Consider the following 24,051-nt stretch of genomic DNA (forward strand, 5'->3'; position numbering starts at 1 on the left):
AGGCGCCAGTCAGCTGTTGTGCTTTTCAAACGAGGAGGGGTTGGTGGACTGCTTTGGTTCCAAAACTCCCCAATGATTAGCACACCAATAACAATAACAACAACAATAACAACAACAATAACAACAACAATAACAACAACAAGAGTGCACGTTTGTAATGTGCCCCATACCAGAACAAATGCCTCGGAGCGCAGACTATTAGCTATGTTTTTTAAACTATAACATTTTTTAAATTTTACCAGGCAAGGCCCACAGGCTATGTAGTTATTTTTCAGAAGTGACCTGGCCGCAAAGGATCGCTCAACGAAGTGGCTTGGACATCTCTAGGAGCCAAACACTCTAAACACACGATGTTGTTATCTCCACAGAACCTGCAGTCCCATCCCACGGTGATGCTCTTCTCTCTCATCGCGCTGGAGAAATTCGCTCAAACGAGTGAGTTACCCTCAATTCACGATTAGCACATGTTCCTGGCATGTATATTGTATATATATATTTAGAACTTCTTTCGCACATTGAAGGTGCGGGAGGAGGACAACAACAACAAACTAAACACAAAAATGATTTCTAAAGAATTGCGTTTTCAATATAGATTTAAAAGTGTATCACTCAAGTGGCTTCCTAATATCGGAAGGAAGAGCGTTCCAGACGGCCGCAGAAGTGCATCTGCAATCTCGCGATGCGGTGACCGTCTTTGTTTGATGGTGAGCCAAAAGCCGCTGCGGCGAGGATGACCGGAGTTTGCGTGATGGTGGTTTATGCTCCCTGACGAGGTCGGCAAGGTCACGTGGTTCATTTGTGGCAAGCACTTGGTGTGTAAATGAGCACGACTTTACAACGTATTCGTTCGGTAACCGGAAGCCAATGCAGCTCGGCGAGCATTGGGCAGTACGTGCAAGTACTTTGCTCACACTAGCACTGGGCAGTACGTGTAAGGACTTGACTCACGTGAGCACTGCGGCACCTCGTGGCATTGGTAGTGGTCACGTTCGTCGAGTCTGTCTGATTCCAGATTCACTTGATTTCTGTCCCCGTGTTTGTTTGCCGAGTGGTGGCACTTCCATTGTACGTACGTATATGTACGTTGAACTTCTTTCGCTTCGTATACGGATCCAACCGTGCTAATCGGAGGTTACTGTGGGGGGGGGGGCGGTGGCAGGAAAACAAACTAAACGCACAAAAAGTTCTTAACTCGGCGCCTTGCTCGGGTGGGGGTGGGAGTTCCCTGTTTCTTTTTTAATGACGGCGCGTTCACGTGCGGCACCTTCCCCCCCCCCCCCCCGGGCCTGTCCTGTTAGTGAAGCCTGTCCTGTTAGTGACCCGTGCCTGCACGCTGTTGTCGCCTCCCCCTCCCCACCCCTCCCGACCGCCAGCGGAGAACAAGGTGACGGTAGGTCGCTCGCGGATCTCGGAGCAGCTCAAGGTCCTGGAGGCGTGGGTCAACAGCCCCGAGTTCGCGCGGCGCCAGGTCGGCTTCTGTGCCCAGTGGTGCCTCGACAATCTCTGTACGTACCAAGGCCCTCAACACTTCTCTGTCGGATCCTGATACACTTGGTCGATCATCGATTATCAACTTACGGAGTCGATAATCGATTATCAACTTACTGTCAATCATCGATTATCAGGCGGCTTCGGAGGGGGAAGGACGTGCCAGATTTTCAAAAATTATGTGGTCCTATGGAAGGCAAAACGTTAACTGAAAAACCGTGAACCAATGTCACTGTTAACCGAGCGAGTATTGTATCATAGGACTCACAAATACCTTTTTTACGGGGCCCCACGTTAACACGCACCTCGGCGGCGTCCAATAATAACGTGGAAACTTTATTGAGGCGAATATTTGTAACGTATACCGATGTAGACGCCCGGCTGACAGTCATCTGTGAAGAGTCACCGACTCTGCTCAGATGTGAGGTGGCCATGTTCGTGTCCACGCGACGTCTGCGATTCCTGCGGTATAAATACAGATTTAGATTTTATGTCGCCTCCTCGACGCTTTGCACTCCGCACCCACGCAGCGACCAATTGACACCACCTACTTTGGGCTAATTCACTTATTCATTCGTTCGCTATCATTCAGTCACTCGTGCTCCTGTCCGCAAGGTGAATATACGTATGTGTATTGAACTTTATTTTCACATCGCACGTGGCCAACCGTGCTAATCGGAGGTGCGGGGGGGAAGGACAACAAACTTAACACAGAAAAGCAGTTCTGAAGAAATGAGTTTTAAATCTAGATCTAATGAGAAATAATAATCGTTAAAATGTATAAAGTGCATACTCTTTGGTTCTTTCGGTAACATCACGTAGGTAGAAATAAAATAAAATAAATCACGACGTTTCGATAGCAACACAAGCCATCGCTGCCTTGTGAAAGGCAGCAGACATCGTGCTGCTCGCAGCAGACATTGCGGCTGTCGCGATTTTCACCTGAAGACGATGGCTTGTGTTGCTATCGAAACAACGTGATTTATTTTATTTCTACCTACGTGACTTTACCAAAAGAACCAAAGAGTATGGATTCCTGCAGTCACGAAAGCTTCAAATCATGATTTATGAAGCACCCTTAAACAATTGCTCTCAGGGCATAGCTCCAGTGGCTTCCTAATATCGGAAGGAAGAGCGTTCCAGACGGCTACAGAAGCACAGCCGAAAGCGCCGCGCGATGCGTTGACCGTCTTTGTTTGATGGCTCGGCAAAATCCGCTGCGAGAACAACCGGAGTTGGCTTGACGGTTTATGCTCCTTGACGAGATGAAACGCGGCCGGTATTAATTATCATCCTCGAGTAACCGATGAGTGCGGCGAAGATCCCCACACAGAAAGCTGACCTCCTCACTCCTGCCTTGCGCTTTGCGTTCCTTCCTTGGCCACGTCGCTGCGTGCGGACGCAGTCGTGAAGGAGGGGCGGCAGTTCACGTACGAGCAGGTGGACCTGAGTGGGATCAGCGCGATGCTCAACAGCAACGACGTGAGCGAGTACCTCAAGATATCGCCACACGGCCTCGAGGTAGGGTTCACTGGGATTCACTCAGCACACATGCAACGCAATGCCACGCACGCACGGACGCATATGGCGTACGCACACAACGCACGCACGCAACGCACGCACACAACGCACGCACGCAACGCACACAACGTGCGCACGCACGACCTCAAGGTAGGATTCGCTGGAGTTCACTCAGCACGCACAGAATGCACACACACAACGCGTGCACGCAACACAATGCACGTACAGAACGCACACAAACAACACAGTGCGCGCACACACACCGCATCGCACGCACACGATGCATGCGCACACGCAACGCATGCAACGCAGACAACGCACGCAACACGCATGAGCAAAATAATCAGAACCAGGAGTGTATTTCCCGAGTCAAGCCGTAGAGCTAAGCAGCTCTTTTTCAAGAGCGGCTCGGCAGGCAGACGACATCAAAGCGTTCCACAATAACAGATATATATATTTTTAATGAGAATAGCAATCATGTTATAAAATTACATTCACACTTAAACTTTAGTGGTTTAAATGAGAACAGAGTAGAGATGCCAAGAGACCAATCTGAGGTGGTTACATTAAATAACTATTTTTTATTTTATCAGGTAAGGCCCAGAATCGACCTGGCCACATATGATAGGTTAACAAAGTGGCTTATCACATGGAAACTTATCACAGCCAAATACTCTAAATTATTATGTAGAGGGAAAACCCGGAGGACCTGGAGAAAAATCCACACGACCACGGGGAGAGACACATGCAAACTCCAAATATTCAGCAGGCGTCGGGGTCAGGATTGAACCCACGACCTCCGTGCTAACCTCCGATTAGCACAGTTTTACTTCTTTCGCACCGTGCCAATCGGAGGTAGGGAAAATAAATGCTCAGTTTCACACGTAGCAGGCTTCTGCGACCAATATTATTAATAATAAAGGTTTTTGGGTTGGATTGCGTAAATAAATGTGTCGTAACTCTCCACGACCAGTCGCAGCCAGTCAGTAAGGGATTTGTCACGTAACCAAAACGCCACTTAGTTACTCCTTCAGCCCACCGGTGTGTTGCAGAGTAAATCCACAACATTTACAATTTGAGTACGACATTTCGCTGGTAATTACATGCAGCATCATCGGGCGATTTTTACGTGGCAATCCCTTATGTCTTGGTTCGGTTCGTCTCCAAATTTGGTCGGTAATAATAAAGTATATATGTGTCTGTGATTACATGTAGGCCTCGCACAGGAAGCCTTTGCTTCCTCGGGAAACTTCCCTGGGTGTCTCCGGGCGGCGTGCCGTCTCTCCAGCTTTGTGCCGTGCTCCACGTGCGCACGCGTTGCCCTGTGGGGAGCGGTGGCGCGCTGCCTTGGCGCGCCGCGTTGCGAACCCGACGACCCGAGTTCGAAGCCCGCTCACGGCCACCGTCAGTGACAAATATCTGAGCAAGGTCCTGGGCATCCACTAGTTCGACTGGGCTTTAAATGAGTAAACGTCGGAGACAAAAGGCGGCCGGGCGTGGTTGTTGGCCACCAATCCGCTCGTGTGCTACTCGCGAACGGCACTGGCCCCAAGAGTCAGTTTCAAGCTGTTCGGGGTGTATCTTTGTCTGTGGCAGGCGCGGTGCGACGCGTCGTCGTTTGAGAGCGTGCGCTGCACGTTCTGTGTGGACTCGGGCGTGTGGTACTACGAGGTGATGGTCGTGACGTGCGGCGTCATGCAGATCGGCTGGGCAACGAAGAACAGCAAGTTCCTCAACCACGTGAGCTGCGCACGCGCACACACACACACGTAACGGCGGCGCGCACCCGCAGAACCTCTACGGAGTGTCGGTGAGAGTGTCTGTGAGAGTGTATGTGTGTGTGTGTGCATGAGTGTGGGGAGCGGTGGTGTAGCGGTTAGCGCCGCTGCGCTACAAACCCAGCGTCTCGAGTTCGATTCCCGCTCACGGCCAACACCGGTGACGATTATCTGAACCGGTCTCGGTCCCCCCCTAGGTCGACTCGGCCTCAAATGAGTACCTGGTGCGGTGTGTAAAAACATTGCCACTGGAGAGACAAAGGTGGCCAGGCGTAGTGTTGGCTACCCCCCATCCCTCGTGTGCCGTGCCGGCCTTCATAGGTGCTCGCTAACAGCACTTGCCCCAACAGTCTGTTGAGGCTATTGGGGGGGATCATTGTCTTTGTGTGCGACTTCACCGTTCCACACTTCTCCCATCTATTCACGGGACACGCCGGTGTCCCGCGTATAGCGAGTTCGATTCACGCTCACGGCCAACCACCAGTGACGATTATCTGAACCGGTCCTGGGCCTCCCCTAGGTCGACTCGGCCTCAAATGAGTACCCAGTGTGATGTGTAAACATCGCCACTAGGGAGACAAAGGCGGTCGGCGTGGTGTTAGCCACCCACCCCCTCGTGTGCCGTGCCTACCTTCATAGGTGCTCGCTAACAGCACTTGCCCCAACAGTCTGTTAAGGCTATACGGAGGATAGTTGTAATATATATTTATACATGTGAAGTATTGGAAAATGACGGCAGGAAACTCCTTGACGGGAACACACTTCTTTTATTAAATCTTGACTTGTAACAATACAACGCGTGGCCTCTCTTCTTCACACTGCACTTCTCTTGACTCAGGATTCTGTGCTGCCGGCTCTCTGTGCCTCGTGTAGACTCCGCGCCTCGGCTACACTCCTCTCTCGCCTCGTGTAGACTCTGCGCCTCTGCTACACTCTCCACTCGCCTCGTGTAGACTTTGCCCCGCTCTCGCTGGCTACACCGTATGCATACTCGGCTCGTGCAGACCTTCCTCTCTCGCTGGCTACACCGTATGCATACTCGGCTCGTGCAGACCGTTCTCTCTCGCTGGCTACACACTACACATTACTCAGCTCGTGTAGACCGTTCTATCTCGCTGGCTACACACTATACATTACTCAGCTCGTGTAGACCGTTCTATCTCGCTGGCTACACACTATACATTACTCAGCTCGTGTAGACCGTTCTATCTCGCTGGCTACACACTATACATCACTCAGCTTCTACTCTCCCTTACTCTCCTCTCCGGGCTCTATCTCTGCACCTTCCTCTTCATTCTTAGATGGTTCCACTTCTGCCCCCTGCTCCTCTGTGCATCACCTTATATACCCCTTCTTCCCGGGAGACGGAGCGGATGCGGACCTCAACGTCGGCACCGCTCCTCAGTTACCCAATCCCCACGCTCTATCCCCACGATCCGGTTCCGCTCAGCGCGTGTTTCCACTCCCCAACCAATCACACCGCGCTGCTACCCGATCACTCCCTCTGGGCGCGTCACCGGCACACAGCCAATCAGCAGCACTACCCCCACCCGCGCACTGACGCCTGCTCCTCCCCGTCAGCGCGCGTCACCGCACACACACCCGTACATACGCGCTGGCACACGACATATACACCCAGCGCGTATCACCACTACATCACCCCCTCCCACATAGCTCGCAGCCGGCCCGGCTGCTAACAACAACCAACCGCGACGATAAAACGACAATCAACAAAAAAAACCCCGTAACCCCCCGAGTGTGCCCCGTAACACAACACAACAACAACAACAACAAGAATAACTATGTACAGATTGACAATGAACCCGAAAAGTCAACAATAACACGATACGAGCAAATTCGAAACGAACGCGCCCCACGTCCCTGCGACTACACGCAGTGACGAGGCGCTCCAACTGCCCCGACTCCTCACGAGGCAGGTCATGCAAAGTAGCACGACCTGGCGCGAGTCCGTCTGGCTGGTCCATCGTATGGGGCGGGACACTGACGACCGTCCGGCGGTTCCGGCTGCTCCAGACGGCGCGGAACGGGCCTGAAAGGGCCGGCCCCGCTCTCGCTGGCTACACACTATACATTACTCAGCTCGTGTAGACCGTTCTATCTCGCTGGCTACACACTATACATTACTCAGCTCGTGTAGACCGTTCTATCTCGCTGGCTACACACTATACATCACTCAGCTTCTACTCTCCCTTACTCTCCTCTCCGGGCTCTATCTCTGCACCTTCCTCTTCATTCTTAGATGGTTCCACTTCTGCCCCCTGCTCCTCTGTGCATCACCTTATATACCCCTTCTTCCCGGGAGACGGAGCGGATGCGGACCTCAACGTCGGCACCGCTCCTCAGTTACCCAATCCCCACGCTCTATCCCCACGATCCGGTTCCGCTCAGCGCGTGTTTCCACTCCCCAACCAATCACACCGCGCTGCTACCCGATCACTCCCTCTGGGCGCGTCACCGGCACACAGCCAATCAGCAGCACTACCCCCACCCGCGCACTGACGCCTGCTCCTCCCCGTCAGCGCGCGTCACCGCACACACACCCGTACATACGCGCTGGCACACGACATATACACCCAGCGCGTATCACCACTACACATGTTCTGCTGTGTTTTTTGGTTGTGCCTCTCCAACAATCGTTATATCTTGATTACAAACGGTTTCGTACGTGACTCGAAATTGAGCTCAAGTCCCAACAGGAAGCGTTAACCATGACGCCGCCACGCCTTTTCTCCTTTGAGGCAGCATCATTGGAGGCAATAATACGGAATTGTTTGCCTTGAGCCCAGTGTCTCGCTGGCGAGCTGTTGATGAATCGCGGTCCTTGCTGTTGCTGCTGCTGTTGTTGCTGATGCTGCTGTTGTTGCTGCCGCTGCTGTTGTTACTGTTGTTGCTGCCGCTGCTGTTGTTACTGTTGTTGCTGCTGCTGCTGTTGTCGCTGCCGTTGCTCCTGCTGCTGTTGTTGTTGCTGCCACTGCTGTTGTTACTGCTACTGCTGCCGCTCCTGTCGCTGCTGTTGTTGTTGCTGCTGTTGCTGCCGCCGCTGTTGCTACTGCTGTCGCTGCTGTTGCTGCTGCTATTTCTGTTGTTGCTGCTGCTGTTGTTGCTGTTGTTGCTGTTGTTGCTGTTGCTGCCGCTGCTGTTTCTGCCGCCGCTGTTGCTAATGTCACTGTTGCTCCCATTGTTGTTGCTGCTGCTGCTGCCGCTGCTGCTGCTACTGCTACCGCTGCGCCTTCAGGAAGGTTACGGGATCGGAGATGACGAATACTCGTGTGCGTACGACGGGTGCCGTCGCCTCATCTGGTACAACGCCAAGAGCAAGCCCCACGCACACCCCTGCTGGAAGGAAGGTACTAAACTTCAACAAATGTTTTTATTAAAGAAAAATGTAACCAGGTTAAGGCCCACTGAGCTATATAGCTTTTTTTCAGAAGCGACCTGGCCACAATTGATAGCTCAACGAAGTGGCTTATCTTGAATTTTATCGCATCCAAATACTCTGAATGCACATTCAATCTAAATGTGGAGGGAAAAACCGGAGGACCCGGAGAAAATTCTGCGCCACCACGGGGAGAGAGACACGCAAACCTGCTGCGATATGGAGATGATGCCAGATGGGACCCATCGTGTGCCGCTGTTGTCATCGCAGGAGACACGGTCGGCTTTCTCCTGGACCTCAACAAGAAGCAAATGGTGTTCTCCCTCAACGGCACGCCGTTGCCGCCTGAGAAACAAGTCTTCGGATCGGCATCGTACGTTTACCAAGTGACGCACAACGCTTTGATATAACCGGGACGCAACCACAGAGAAGCAATTGTGGGCGTTCTGCGCAATCCGTGCCGGGGCTGTGCCAAGCCGGCGTGGCACGAAGCAAGGGTGGATTTTAGAGCCGGACCGATGCCAGATTTTTGGCTCCGATGCCGATACCGATTTTTTTTGGAGAGTTCTCGTCCACCGATTGCTGATATAGCGACCGATATTTTGTAAAAAAATGCAACATTTTCTAATCAATTTAAAACACTTATGTTTATTAAGCTTTCAATATTTGAGGAACAATTTGCTTAATTTTAAACACACATTTTTGCAAGGCTGGTTGTTGTAATTACCGGCGAAACATCGTACTAGAATTGTAAATGTCGTGGGTTTACTCTCCAACACACCGGTGTGCTGTACAAGTAACGAATTGGCACGTTTAGTTTACGTGAGAAACCTTACTAATTGGCTGTGTCGGATGGTGGCGGGTTTAATGACACATATTCACGCAATCTAACCAGAATAAACCTTTATTATAGAGCTCCCTCTCCCAGATCATTTAGCAAATAGCAATACCAACTTGTCAAACATAGATTTACAGGAGCAAGAATCGATTGTTTTGGTTCATGTTTAAAGCATCGGGACACATCAGTTGGCATAAATTCCGATACCGATATTTTTTTCAAAGCCGAATATCGGCCGATACATCGGTTTAACTTCAAATCAATACTGCCCGGTGAGCATAATGAGATCTTCCACCGAACGAATTATTTCTCCGGTTGATTTTTTTCCACCACACGAGCCGTGCTGGCGCCGTGCCGAGCAGGTATGGCACGAAGCACGGGGTTTGTTTTTCTCCGAGACGCGCGTAGCTGACGCGGCGACACTGTGTTTGGCGCCTTTCAGGCTGACGTCAGACGCGTTACGCACACTAGCACATACACTAGCACACATACACTAGCACACATACACTAGCACGCATACACTAGCACACTAGCACACACTAGCATATACACTAGCACACATACACTAGCACGCACACAACAACAACAACCGCCATTCGCCACTAAGTGGCGGTGACGTCACCGCGACGCTTGTGCCAGGCCATGTGCACGCACACACACACTAGCACACATACACTAACACGCTAGCACACACACACACACTAGCACACACACACTAGCACGCTAGCACACACACACACACTAGCACACACACACTATCACACATACACTAGCACGCACACACACACTAGCACACATACACTAGCACACACACACTAGCACACATACACTAGCACACATACACTAGCACACACTAGCACACATACACTAGCACGCACACACACACTAGCACACATACACTAGCACACACACACACACACTAGCACACATACACTAGCACGCACACACACACTAGCACACATACACTAGCACACACACACACACACTAGCACACACACACTAGCACACATACACTAGCACACAAACTTCTTCTTCTTCTGGGATCCCTCGTGAGTGATGTCCCTCCAGGTGTAACTTGTTGTGAGGTGGACCTGGCTGGCCATGGGTTTGGAGATGGCTGAATCGGCCAATCCCTGACCTGCAGATCTTGGCACAGTGGGGGCACCAGGATGGTCCACCCTGGAGCTCACACTCGTTGTTGTCTCTGTCTCTGGTGTGTGTGTGCTTTGCGGCGTGCTCTTCTCCTGGCTATCAACTCTCTTCGTTCAGCCTCAAAATGCTGAGTTCCATTGTTGATTTTGGCCCTCCATGATGGTCTATCAAGAGCCATAGATTTCCCAGTTGTTTGGATCTATGTGACTTTGCTTGAGGTGCATTTTAAGGTTGTCCTGGAAACGCTTCCTTTGACCTCAGGCAGCACGTGATCCATCCCTGAGCTGGGAACAGAAGCTTTGCTTAAGTAGCCTCGAGTCATTCATCCCCACAAGGTGACCTGCCCTCTGAGTTGACACTTCATCATGATGAGTTGGATCGCTCTAGGACACTGATATTAGTTCGTCTTTCTTCCCAGGTGATGTTTAGTATTTCCTGAGACAGTGTCGATGAGAGATTTTACGTGTTTACGATAGGTGGTCCAGGTTTCTGCACCCATATAAGAGGTTTGGAATGATCACAGCATTATACACAACCACTTGGGTCTTGGCCGTAATGTCGTGGTCTTCAAGGGCCCTGTTCTTCAGTGTTCCAAAGGCAGCACTAATTCGGGCAAGCCGATGTTGGATTTCATAATCGATGAAGACATTGCTAGAGAGATGGCTGCCTAAGTATGGGGAACTGGGAACAATTTCTAGAATTGCATTGTTGGTAGTGATTGTAGGGGGTGGGATCTGTCCTCCCGGAGCTTGTTGAAGAAGGATCTTTGTTTTGCTGGTATTCAATCCTGCTGTAAGCGTCTGTGAACATGTTGACGATGACCTGAATGTCAGCTTCTGAGCAGGTGCTGACTTGGGCATCATCAGCATATTTGAATTCAATAACGGATGTGATTGATGTTTTCGACTTGGCTTTGAAACGGTTGATGTTGAATATGTTCCCGTCTGTCCTAGATGTGATATTTATGCCTCTGGGAAGTCAAAGCACACAAACACACATTAGCACACAAACACACACTAGCACACGCACGCTAGGGCACACACAAAAAGACAAACATCCCCCGTATAACCTTAACAGACTGTAGGGGCAAGTGCTGTTAGCGAGCACCTATAAAGGCCGGCACGGCACACGAGGGTGTAGGTGGCCAACACCACGCCCGGTCTCCCCAGTGGCGATGTTTACACGTCACACCAGTTACTCATTTGAGGCTGAGTCAACCTAGGGGAGGCCCAGGACCGGTACAGATAATAATCGTCACTGGTGTTTGCCGTGAGCGGGAATCGAACCCGGGTTGCCAGGTTCGTAGCGCAGCGCGCTAACCGCTACACTACCACTCCCCATACACACACATACACTCCTAGCACGCACACACACACACACTAGCACACACACACATACACACACCCCTAGCACAGACCTCCCCCCCCCCCAGCCAGATTTGGATGTTGAAGGCCAGCTTCCGTTCCGGTTCAACTTGGTTAAATTGGCGCTGGCAAACCGCCTGTGCCGTGCTGGTACCCGTGCCGGTTTCTCCACCGTGCTCGGCGCAATCCGTCGTGCGTGCGTTCACGCGGCCGTGTCGCGTTCCCCCACCCCACCCCCACCCCGTGCCTCCCGACAGGTCGGGGTTCTTTGCGGCCGCGAGCTTCATGTCCTACCAGCAGTGCGAGTTCAACTTCGGCGCGCAGCCGTTCAAGCACCCGCCCGCCGTGCGCTTCTCCACCTTCAACGAGTGCGCCACGCTCAACAGCCAGGACAAACTCATCCTGCCCAGGCACGGCCAACAGGCTTGGCCTCTCGCGGAGGTCGTGTCCTTCATCGACCCGTTCGTCCGTCGCGCGGCCAGCCATGCTCTCGAGCGTACTTGTGGTGGTTGTTGCTGCTGCTGCTGCTGCGCCTGTTGACCCCAATCAGCCTCGCTGAGTTTCAAGACAATTTTTTGAGGAGGGTCCTGCCAAGTTTTAGTTTTTTTCCAGGCCCCACGGTGGCTAAGGAGATGTTAACTACCTCCGCCTGGTGTGCAGGAGGTCATGGGTTTGATCCCGGACCCCCGTGCCCACCGCCTCCTGTATATTTGGAGTTGCACGTCCCTCTCTTTGTGGTGGTCACGTGGATTTCTTTCCGGGTCCTCCGGTTTTCCCCTTCACATTTAGAATCAACATCGCGCGTATTTGGCTGCTGCTATAAATTTTCCTCGTGACTATAAGCCACTTCACTGAGCTATAATTTGTGGCAATGTTGCATCTTGATACCTGGTAAAATAAAAATAGTAAAAGAGTGAAGTCACGGACACCGCTAAACAGTCTGGCGGCATCGCGGAGCATTGCACGTCGCCATCGGGAAGGCGCCGGCCGTTGCGCTAACCGGAGCATGCGGGCTTCTGCCGTGTTGGCGAGGGCTGCCTGCGCCGTTGTCACGACCTCCCCGTGAGCGGCGCTGGCGGTCGTTGATTTTGGCGCTTGCGGTCACTGACTTTGGCGCTTGCAGCCGTAGAATTTGGCGCTCGGAGTCGTAGATTTTGGCACCCGCGGTCGTTGATTTTGGCGCTCGCGGTTGTTGATTTTGTTGCGCGCGCCGCGTGTCCCGCCAGGCACATGAAGCTGGCCCTGCTGCGGCAGCTGAGCATCAAAGAGAACTCGTGCTCGCTGTGCTGCGACAACATGGCCGACACGGAACTCTTGCCATGCGGACACCGGTGAGGACGATAGGGGGGTGGGGGAGAAGGTGGGGGGGGATCCGGGGAGGGGGGGGGAACACGCGATCGCCAGCGTGTCCAACACCATCATCACCAGCAGCGACACCTTCACCGCGACCGTCATGGTTGTAACGATCATCATCATCATCACCAGCAGCGACACCGACACCTTCACCGTGACCGTCACTGTCGTAAGTAGCACCGACACCATCACCGATGCGGCGATCAGGCCGGTGGCGTCACCGCGTGTGTGTTGTTCGCTTGGCCATGTGCGCAGGGACCTGTGCATGCCGTGCGCCCTGCAGCTCGAGGTGTGCCCGCTGTGCCGCAAGGACATCAAAATGCGCAACGCCGTGCAGCCCTGCTCCTCCTAGCGCCTTGCCTGTCCGGTCGGGGTGAGCGCTGGCACTCGTTCGCTCACGACCACCCGCACTGCCGCTCGCCCGATCACCCAAGCGAGGACCGGCCACTTGGTGCAAGCTTCGCGTGAAGGCTCCCTTGTGTGCCGGGAGGGGTCGGTGCGGAAATGGCTGAGCGATGCCTGAAAGACTCGACTGAAAGTGGCAGCTCCAGGCCGCCTCGTTTCTCAGTCGGCATTGGCGCAAGACGGAGCGGCGGGGCGAGGATGAGGACGCGGCACGCGGCACGCGGATGCGGGCGGTCGACGCACGTGGGGCCAGTTTTTCCCCCGGCGAGTTGCGTGGAATTGAGCGTTTTGTGCGTGCGCCGAGCGGCGGCTTTTCCGGCCGTTGGCCGATGTGACCCGGCGATCCGGTGGACCGCGTTGGCGCCCGGCAGGAATTGAAGCCAACGCAGGTGGCCCGTGTCGCACCGGTAGCCATCGCTTCCGGTTCCGTGGGACCTTCGTCAAACACACACACGTGATATACGTATATATTACAACAACAAAAACCAGTGCGATTATTTTCAAGCGGGTCTGCAACTTGTGGCCACCCGAACAGCTTTCCCTTTAGGACCAAATTTTCAAACGCCTGCTTCTCTTCTTCCGGGACACAGTGTGACCCCCCCGGGACCTTATCCGGTGGGTGCACGAGCACAGATGACGTTCGAATGATGGGCGCGGTGGACTCTTAATGAAGAAAGCCTTAAGTTGTAACTCCCTCCCCCGGTGGAAGCCTGCGTTCTAAAGATGTCACTTATATTTTTGATGCAAATAAGCGGACGAGCGTCGTCACATCGGCGTCGCGTGTCCTCTCCGTGTCTCTCCGTATTTTGAGTTTTTGTAAACCCTTCGGCCTCTCGCCCGTGTCTTGCGCAATCTCTCAAGTGGTTTTCTGTTTTTTTAAACACATCGTCTGTTCTCACCACTCGCTTGCTGCGTCGAAGATGTTCAAAGCCTCTCTGCGCTCACGCCAGTCTTCTTGTTTCATTCCAGCCAGTTCCGGCCACCGTCGCGCGCCACACAGCCACCAACCGATGTTTCCAATTGGCAGATTCTCCGTTTGCCTTCTCCGAGAATACAGGGTGCTTCAAAATGTCTTGACACTTCTGAGAATTTATAACAACGCCACAGGAAATGTGCTGCCTCCGGGCTCTGGAGACCACCTGGAGAAGATTCCAGGCAACGTGTTGACAATGATGGCGAACAAGTGGAGACTATTTGACTTTTTGAAGCTATTAACATTACATTTGTTATCATGATACAGTGTATTATCCGTTATTTTATCATTAAAAACGATAGTCCCATATAAGTGTTAGCATTTTTCTGAAGCACCCTGTATTGCCACAAGCGATCACGTTCCAGTTTTGAAACAGCAAAAGATAAAAATGACCCGGTTTTATTTTTCATGTCGATATCCGTAAATTAATACTTGGCTTGCTTCTTTTGTTTACTTTACACGAACAAAAGGTGAAAAAATATATACCGAAAAACTTTTCAAAATGTGGTTCACCTTTGTTCAGCGACCAGGGCAGATGCTAAACCCGATTTTGTTTAGCACACACGCCGGTGCTAGCTGGTGTCGCTCCAATTTAACCTCTCTAAAAGTTTTGTCTGGAAGGCCTGAAGAGGATTATTACGACGCTTGTTTACCCAGGAAGGAAGTCTTGCCAAGTTTTTTTCGCAGTAGTAGGGTTTGGGCGGGGTGATGATTGTTCCGTATATTCCTTTTGAGTAATCTGCAGTGTGATTGTTTCACAATTCGGGCAAAATGTTTGACCGTGACCCCCGCCGGTGGCACGATGCGGCCCCCGACTCTTGCGAATTACATCGCGTGATGTTTTTCTTTACTGTTGTTAGTCCTGCCGTGAAGCGGACGTCACGTAGTATGTGTTTAGCGTTCATAATAACACCGCCCATGGGGTTACGATCGCTGGATTGGAGCCGTTAACCGAGCGGTGCGATGGGGGTGGCGATAGGTGCTTGCCGCCACCGGGGCCACGTCCGCCACCGTCTCCCGATATCGGGAAAAAATGGGCTAAACAACCAGGCCTGAGCCAGCGTGTTAGTCGGTCGCGGAACTACGTTTTTAAATGTCGGTGTGCTTTGGCTTCGTCAAGCTGTGCCCGTGCAAGAACAACCACGGAGGGGGGGGGGGGCGGGGGACTGCTGCTGCATGTAAAATGCGAAAGTGAACGCGCGTGCCATGGGTGTGCGTTTTGGTTTGTTCACAACAGCGGCGGCGGCGCTCAGTCGTCAAGGGGGTCATCCGTGCAGGGATCCTGATCGCTCCCAGCGGTCGCTCGGGGGTGAGCATTAGGTTATCTGGGTAGGGGGGGGGTTAGGTGACCTCTGAGAGATGGAAACCCCTGGTTTACAAGACGCTCGGTTGGTACGCGAGTGTCCGTTGTGAACACAAGGTTTGGGGTTCAGTCGGGTAGCTTTCCTTTGAGTTTACAATAATTGTTTTTTACATTCGCTTTGGGAATTTGACTTTCGTTCGTTCCACAATGCCATAATTTTACACTGGATGTTAGCAGGCAGCGGTTTCCACGCCCGAGCTCATTTGCAAGACGGAGATGCCCGTTTGGTTCAAAAGTCAGCAGTCCCAACCCATCGGCAGCTTGCTGTAGCTGGGTAGATTTAGCTGAGAGCTGATGGCGTCACAACGTAATTGTTGGGGACATTTACACCTGAACCGTTAATTTAAGAATCCTCTTGTGTTGTTCACCAACTTAATCGATACCGTTGCACCAACGATCCCGTGTGAGGCCAGAGGTTGAAGCCGGTGTTTATAAGTACAACATTGCAATGATGTATAAACCGTACACGGAATGAACACCTCCCCGTGACGAAACGACGCTAGAGTGTGCAGCAAAATGCTAATTTTTGATTACGCCAATTTGAAATAATTTCGCAACAGAGATAATATTTCGCATTGGGCCCTCGCCTGGTTCGATACTGGACGTTGAATAGACTTGCTATCGTTTCTTTTTTACAAATGCGTATAACTGTAAATGCAGTCTAGTTGAACACGTGGGCTTTCGCGACCAATATCCATCAAAGGTTTTTTTTTTGTGTGGGTTACATCGCGTAAAATATAAATGTGTCGTTAAACCCACCACCACCCGACACAGCCAATTAGTAAGGTTTGTCACGTGATGAACAAAACGTGCCAATTACTTACCGGCACAGCACACCAGTGTGTCGGAGAGTAAGCCCACTACAACATTTACAATTCGAGTACAGTGATGTTTCCACTGGTGATTACAACAACCAGCTTCATCAGGCGATCAGCCAGAAAAAAAGTGAAGTCCTGTTTCGGTCTATAAGTACATTTAACGGCACATTTATGGTTCACACGATCTCAACCAAAACATCTTTATTATGGAAATGCAGCCTATTCAAAGGGATGGGATTGTACTTGTGAAATGAAAAAAAATGCATCTTAGCCTTATTTATACTGTAATCGTTATCAAAGCAGTGCTGTATTTGGTGTTGGTGTATTTGGCATATGTCCGGCTGTTCATAAATCCACACTAACTAATACGACAACACTTAATACCCGCGGGTTCGTTCTTGGAGTGGTCTTAAGGCCCCCCCCCCCAACCCCTCGTAACTTTCTGTAGCGTGCTTACTTACCTGCCTTTTTGCGGCCATACAAGTGTTGCCCCCCCTCTCTCTGCGGCAGCAGCAACAGCGGCCGGTGGTGTGCAGCAGCGGTATGCAGCAGCAGCAGCAGTAGGTCTGCTTGGCAGGCAGGACTCGCCGTTTTTGAGGCACAGCAATGGGAAGAATCGGAGCACGCGGCGGGAATACGACAGGAGCCGGCAACGTTAAATAATCCCGATTTCAAAGCAGTAAACAATTCCAGGACAACAAAATGCAGCTGGAAATTTCCACACCCACCAAACAAAAACTAAGAACCCCGCAGCGTGTTGCAGTTTAATGAACGCACTTTGGGATGCAAAACGCAGTTGGCGTTGCACCCCTAATGTTCTAAAGGCCGTAACTTGAATTCCCATTCGGAGCCCAAACTCATCTCGGGGACGCATCCACTTCATACGAATCGACGCGGCCGTTCGCTCCGCATCGCGCTGTGTCGCCTTGACAACCCAAACTTAATCTCTAGGCAGCAGCAGTAGCTGCAGTAGCTGCTGCCCCTCTTTTTCCGATTCTCCTGGGGAAAACGACCCTCGGCCAAATTTGAACGCGTGATTCACAACCCATTGCCGAGTGCTCGGCTGGCCCCGCGTCGTCGCTCCGCTTGAGTTGCACACGACTCGTGGTTTTAACGTCGCTCGCAACTTGTTGCGCCCATCGCTGCTGCCTCTGGGCCGATCCCGGTGGGAGCGATGACGATGATGCCACGTGTTTGTCAGCTGGAGATGTGAAGGTGGGAGGAGAGGAGCAGGCTAAACGTTGGTGGTGTGATGGGTTAAGGAAAACGGTGTTGTGTGTGTATATGTGTGTGTGTGTGTTTTAAGTTATTGATTATTGTCAATGCACAGCCTGCAAAACACAATTGCTCGATGTTGTGATGAGCCAATGCCCGTTCGACCGGTGACCTTAAAGTGTACCAGTGCGCAAAACAAAATGACCACATTTGTGAAGTGCTTTCGGGACAGTTTATCACATTTATGTACGTGAAGGTATTCCCATTGACGCTGTGCGGAACGTGAACGGGTGGCATATTTTATTTAGGTCGTTCGCTCGCCATCGCTTATGTGTTATTTCCTCACTTTCTCGAGGGCTCGTTCAGCATCATTCGGATTTGCAAAAGAATCCACAGGGTCAATTTCCCCATGATTTGTCCCCTCCCCTCTCCGCCCCCACCCCGCCCCCTTAAAAATGAGAGTGCAGTAAAATGTTTGATTGTCAAGAAAGCGAGTTTAGACCGACGTTTTAAGTGATGCCGAGAATTCACTCCAGGTAGGGACTGCGCTTACCAAACCCGGTAATGTTGCGGTGAGTTTACGCTGGAGGGAGGGCGAGGGTGGAAAATAGGTCGTTGGATGGAGGGGGTGGGGGTCGGGGAAGTTTCTCTTTGAACCAAACTCATCCACCAGTTCGTCGCTGGTTCGTCACCAAACGCGTGGAGCGTTTTCGCACGTGGCCCGGCACCCATTTTGTCGAGCGCCATGGTCCTCTGCTCCGCCTTTCTAACGTCACTTCCTGTGACGTAAAAACCCGTGACCCTGTTTGAATCGTGCGGAGACCGCCCATGATGCTCCGTCTCTCCGCGTGGTTCAACTTCCATCCACGCCAGTTCCGCGTCTACTGTGACGTTGCATCGTGACGAGGAGGAGGTGAAGAAGCACTCCCTGGAGATGCGGAATAATTTTATTGTTTCACATGTGTGTAGCACAGCAGTGTTGTTTATGTACAACAAATACTGTAACAAAAATTATTTGTGATATTAAAAAAACAATGACCAACTATTGTTTCTTGTTTTTTGTACTGCTATTAATCTTTTACTATTGTACGTCAACACTTTGATTTTGCGTGCATGCGTTTGACGAAAGCGATAATTTTTTTTGACAATTGAAAACACCGCAAATATCCAGAGATTTTAAAAGCACGCATACATTCTATGGAAATATATCGAAAAAAATCACATCTCCGGTAAACCACGTTTCAAGTGAGGCGGAGGAGCTTCCAGTGGTCAAACGAGGAGAAGGTAACCACTGTCCTGCACACTGAACAAGTCTAAAAATCTAAAAGTCATGAAAGCCAGATCAGACGGATGAGACCATGGGCTCGCTACAATGGGGGACCTGTACGCATGTCTGTTGAACTTCGTTTGCACCGTACGTAGCCAGCCGTGCTCAACTAAACACAAAATGCAGTTCTAAAAAAATCTGTTTCAATCTCGATGATTTGAAAGCGCATAGCTCCCATTGGCTTCCCAATATCGGAAGGAAGAGCATTCCAGACGGCCGCAGAAGGGCAAACGAAAGCGCGCGATACTGGTGGCCGTCTTTGTTCGATGGCTCGCAGCCAAAAGCCGCTGCTGCTGCTGCCGCGAGGATGACCATCGGAGTTCGCGTGATGGTGGTTTATGCTCCATGACGAGATTCAACGCAGCCGGTGTAAGTTGCCCTCTAGTAACCGATCAGTGACCGACCTCTTGCGGTCAGTGTGGCGGCCGGTCTGTCCGGAGCCTTTGGCGTGCGGTGGGTTGGCGCCTTGGCATTAGAAATTGGTGCTCTGTGAACTGGGATGTGTCGTGGTGTGGGAAAACGATTAAATAGCTTAGGGGCCGTCCATAAATTACGTCATGCACCTAGGGGGGGGGGGGGGGGGGGAGTCAGACATTTGTGACGATGTGTGACGAGGGGGGTTTGAAAAATGTGACGTCACATCAAAATGCGCAACTTTAAATATAGACAACACGTTCTAAATTTTCTCCATCATCAGAGTGCAGCGTCACGTAAAATACGCACTACAATGACAATAGTTGAAAGCGATTTGAAGCATGTTTTATATTTGGGGGGGGGGGCAGAGCTTTGTGACGTCATATTTGAGGAGGGGGGGGGGGGTCTGACTTTTTGTGACGCCGTGTGACGATGGGGGGGGGGGGGGTCAAAAATCGTCCAAAATCGCGTGACGTCATTTATGAACGGCCCCTTAGCGCGAGGCTTCTCGCTCGCCACGGTGGGAGGCTAACGGACGCACGGGACACCGACCGGCGACATTTGCACGCGGGTTTTATTGTCTCAGCACCTGACACTTGACAGCACGATTGGGAGACATTGGGGGTTGTGGGGATGTGGTGGGGGGCGAGGTGGGGGGGGGGGGAGAGACCCAAAAGAAGAGCGGGGGATGGGGGGGTGGTCATTGAAGAAAAGCGCACCCCACCAAATAATTCAATTTTCAACACCAGTTCAGGACCTCGCATGGAAATTATCAAATGACCATCGACTGCCCACGACTTCTCATTTTGGCTTGATGCAACAAACTCATAAATACATCGTGGGGAACCAAAAACAAAGCGTGAATGCTGATATAAAATGATGGGTACAATACGGGGACGCGTCAACCAATGCACTCTCAAAGCCGCAGCAGGGTTCTTTATACGGTCATCGCACACAGCGGGGTGGAGAGAAGTCCTGTCTTGGGGTACGTCAACAGGGCTTGTGCTGTGTGTGCCATGGCCTCGAAGGCATCAATGAACAGGGGACCGACCCTGCCAGCGTGACCACCCCAAGGCGACACGATAGGTGCCCTCGAGGCGCGCTGGGCTTTGGGCTGAGTCGACCGAGAACAGGGATCGGTCACCAAAATAACAAGAAGAGACATTTTTGTAAAATCGATTTTTTTTTGGTCGATAAGCTCAACACTTCAAGAGGTGCGGTAAATAGGAGACGGTGGGGCCTTTACAAAGTAACGTCACGAAGCGAGTTGTCTTGTTTAGATAAAACCAGCCTAGAGCCCGTCCAAGGACAAGTGGTTTGCAGATAATCTGAAATCAATCGAAAATAATGACCCGCTCTTGATTATTAATGAAGGGGTGGGGGCGGGGTCCACGAGTGACGTTATCCGCTCATGATTATTGAGGGGGAGCTCCATGTGGAGTGACGTCACCCGCTCATGATTATTAATGAGGGGGGTGTGCTCCACGTGAGTGACGTCACCCGCGGAGTTCGCGTGACATCGGTGTTCTGGCTTTTAATATATTGTAGCCGTGCGTCTATTCCACATCCTCACGTCATCATCCATTGCATCATCCCGACGTTCTGGCCGGCATTGCCAGGGGCATCGACGATATCGGTCAAAAAACAACGGACGAATCAGAGCAGGCGGATGGGGCTTTGGGGGTTGTGACGAAGCATCAAGGCCTTCAAGAGCCGCCGCATGCAGGGCCGGATTATCCTCGTAGCGAAAGTAGCTACGCAAGTAGCGACATTTGCTACGGGCCCCGCACTTTCAAGGGCCCCGCGCTAAATGCTTTCAAGCTATCAATTCCGGTTCAGTGAATCTGCACTTGCTCTATTACTATAGTACTCTTCTTGGTTCTTTCGGTAAAGTCACGTATAAGTGAAGTAATACAATAATAAAAATAAAACATAATAAAATAATTCTCACGACGTTTCGGCCACAACGCAAGCAGCCGTCCTCAGGTGAAACCAGGTCTGTCGAGGCGACAGCGTCTGAATGAAACAGCACACGTGCTTGGAGCATGTGTATAAGCTGGGTTGGAAGGGGGAGTCGCGGCATCTCTTCAGAAAGGTGAGAGACTCGATTATTATGTTTTATTTTTATTATTTTATTATGTTTTATTTTTATTCTTTTATTACTTCCCTTCTACGTGACTTTACCGAAAGAACCAAGAAGATGAATCCCTGCAGTCACGAAAGCTACTATAGTACTATACCGCCTTCGACTTTTACGAACGACTGGGTGTTTAAGGTTAGCGATTTGTCGTATTTTCTGGCTGCATAGCCAATTTAAAAAAAATCAAATTCCTTTACTGTGCAAGTAAAACATGTGTCTGTCCTAATATTTACGTGTTTTTTTTATTTAGGGCCCCTTCATAGCATCGTGCTACAGGCCCCGCACCATACCAGCTTCATCCGGCACTTGCCGCATGCTTCTCCGGAGCAAGCCGCAGATTGCCGACCCCTGACCCGAGAGAACATCGCACTCAGACCACAGCGACACCTCGCGGACGCCGAAGGGCACGTGACTGTGAACACGCGGTCGTGTTGGGTGGGGGCGGGGTTGGAGACAAAACGTCACTGGAGCCCCGTGGAACGCGTCACACCGCGCGTCACCCACGCGTCACACAGCGCGTCACACCACGCGTCACACCGCGCGTCACTGCGCATCACCCACGCGTCACACCACGCGTCACCCACGCGTCACACCACGCGTCACACCGCGCTCGTGGAAACGTCTCGGGCGAGATCAAGGACACGGAAAACGTCGACGCGAGTGGCGAGTTTTAACACCGCACCGCTTGCGATGTTCAGTTGTGGGGTTTTTGTTGTCGTTGTTGTAGTTGCAGAAAGCCGCTGGGGTGATTTATACACTACACTATAAACTACTTTTTAGTATTTTACCAGGTAAGGCCCACTGAGCTACGCAGCTCTTTTTCAGAAGCGACCCGGCCACAAACGATAGCTCAACGAAGTGATGGCTTATCATCACGTGGAAATTCATAGTCGCCAAACACTCTAAACGCGTGATGTTGATTCTAAATGTGGAGGAAAAAACCGAACGACCCAGGGAGAAATCCACGCCACCACGGAGAGACACTGCAAAATCTAAATATACAGCAGCAGGCATCGTCAGGGTCGGGAATGAACCCACGACCTCCTGCATACCAGGCGAGGTAGTTAATATCTCCTAGACACCGTGGCACCCAATTGACACCATATTCTACCCTAGGCTTGCGTTATGACGGCAGCAGCAGTAGCGATGTAGTTCAGGCGCTAGGTGGCAATGTCGAAATCTGCTGCTGCAACGACAAGAGGGGGCGTCAGCAGAGAGAGAGACTGTGTCGTCCTCTGTTGAAGGAGCCGCGAAACCGGTTTATAGTTTGTGTTGCATGGCCTCAGTGGCTCGTCTGTAATGCATCTCAATGGGTCTCTATGTATCTGTATGAGTCTCTATAGGTTCCTGTGAATTTCTATGGGTCTCTATGCATCCCTATGATTCTCTGTGGGTCTATGTATATATGGGTCTCCATATATCTGTATGGTTCTCTATCTCTATGGGTCTCCTTGTATTTGTATGGGTCTCTCTGTATCCCCATGAGTCTCTATGGGTCTCTGTGTATCTCTATCGGTCTCTGTATCCCGATGAGTCTCTATGTATCTCTATGGGTCTCTATGTATCTGTACGAGTCTCTGTGGATTTCCATGTATCTCTATGGGTTTCTATGTGTCTATATACATCTCTATGGGTATCTATATGAGTCTCTGAATCTGTGCCATCTCTATGGGTTCTTTCTGTTGGAGATTCCTGCCGAGTTTTACGCAGGAGGCGGCGATGCTGATGCGGGTGCTACTGGTGTTGCGTGTGATCCCATTTGAGTTTCCGTTTTCAGTTTCATTTATTTGGAATAACCCTGCGAGCCATTCGGCTCTTGATTCGGGTGCAACCGCAACAAACAATAAAATTACAAGATACATTTAAAATTTGCTGTACGCAAATTGAAACATCACCTACAAAAACAATAAAATCTTCCAAAAAAGGCACCGTTAGTTTATGCTGTGTACAAAATGTGCAAAATAATCCCGTTTTGATGTTAGATCACAATAACAATCATAATACAATGTAGATTAAAATGTTTAAGTATAACTCTATACTACATAAAAAAAATCGGGCTAAACTAAACCTTTCTAGAAATTACTAAAACAATGCTATAAAAACAATGTAACAGTGATCATAAGAAATGTGATTTAAAGTTTACAATAGCGTCATACATAACACATATTAGTAAACCCAGCATCCTTCGCTAGCGGCATGAGTCAATCCATAATAGCATGAGTAACAACAGTAGTGGCAGCACACTATCATAAAAATACATGATAATTTATCGCATTGGTCATCTATAGCTATAGATTTGATTTCAGGCCACTGGATAGCATTGGCAGCTCTGGTTGTACGACTCCTCTAGAGCAGTTTTGAGTGATGGTCTTGTAGGTAATCATCCAAGCTGGAGTTGTCAGCAGCATTGGGATGTTGTTTGGTTTAATTGTGCGTCGTTTGGGAGGAAACCCACGAAGAACAGGGAGAGAGATCGCACAAACCCTACACAGGAATTAATAATAA

General features: G+C 50.9%; 1 protein-coding gene across 3 annotated transcripts in view; it reads left to right on the top strand.

The window, feature by feature from the left end:
* Positions 1–18,708, top strand: part of RSPRY1 (ring finger and SPRY domain containing 1) — a 56,587-nt gene extending 37,879 nt beyond the window's left edge. For all 3 annotated transcript variants that reach the window (XM_078617445.1, XM_078617444.1, XM_078617446.1), the window contains 9 exons: positions 369–435; positions 1,374–1,505; positions 2,894–3,009; positions 4,606–4,749; positions 8,044–8,155; positions 8,455–8,557; positions 11,796–11,948; positions 12,765–12,869; positions 13,147–18,708. In XM_078617445.1, coding sequence (XP_078473571.1) covers positions 369–435; positions 1,374–1,505; positions 2,894–3,009; positions 4,606–4,749; positions 8,044–8,155; positions 8,455–8,557; positions 11,796–11,948; positions 12,765–12,869; positions 13,147–13,243 — 1,029 coding nt within the window. In that variant the 3' untranslated portion in view covers positions 13,244–18,708. The remainder of the gene's footprint in view (positions 1–368; positions 436–1,373; positions 1,506–2,893; positions 3,010–4,605; positions 4,750–8,043; positions 8,156–8,454; positions 8,558–11,795; positions 11,949–12,764; positions 12,870–13,146) is intronic.
* The last annotated feature ends 5,343 nt before the right edge of the window (positions 18,709–24,051 follow it).

The sequence above is a fragment of the Lampetra planeri genome, chromosome 54, assembly GCF_965212315.1.
Source record: "Lampetra planeri chromosome 54, kcLamPlan1.2.h2, whole genome shotgun sequence".
Lineage (NCBI taxonomy): Eukaryota > Metazoa > Chordata > Hyperoartia > Petromyzontiformes > Petromyzontidae > Lampetra > Lampetra planeri.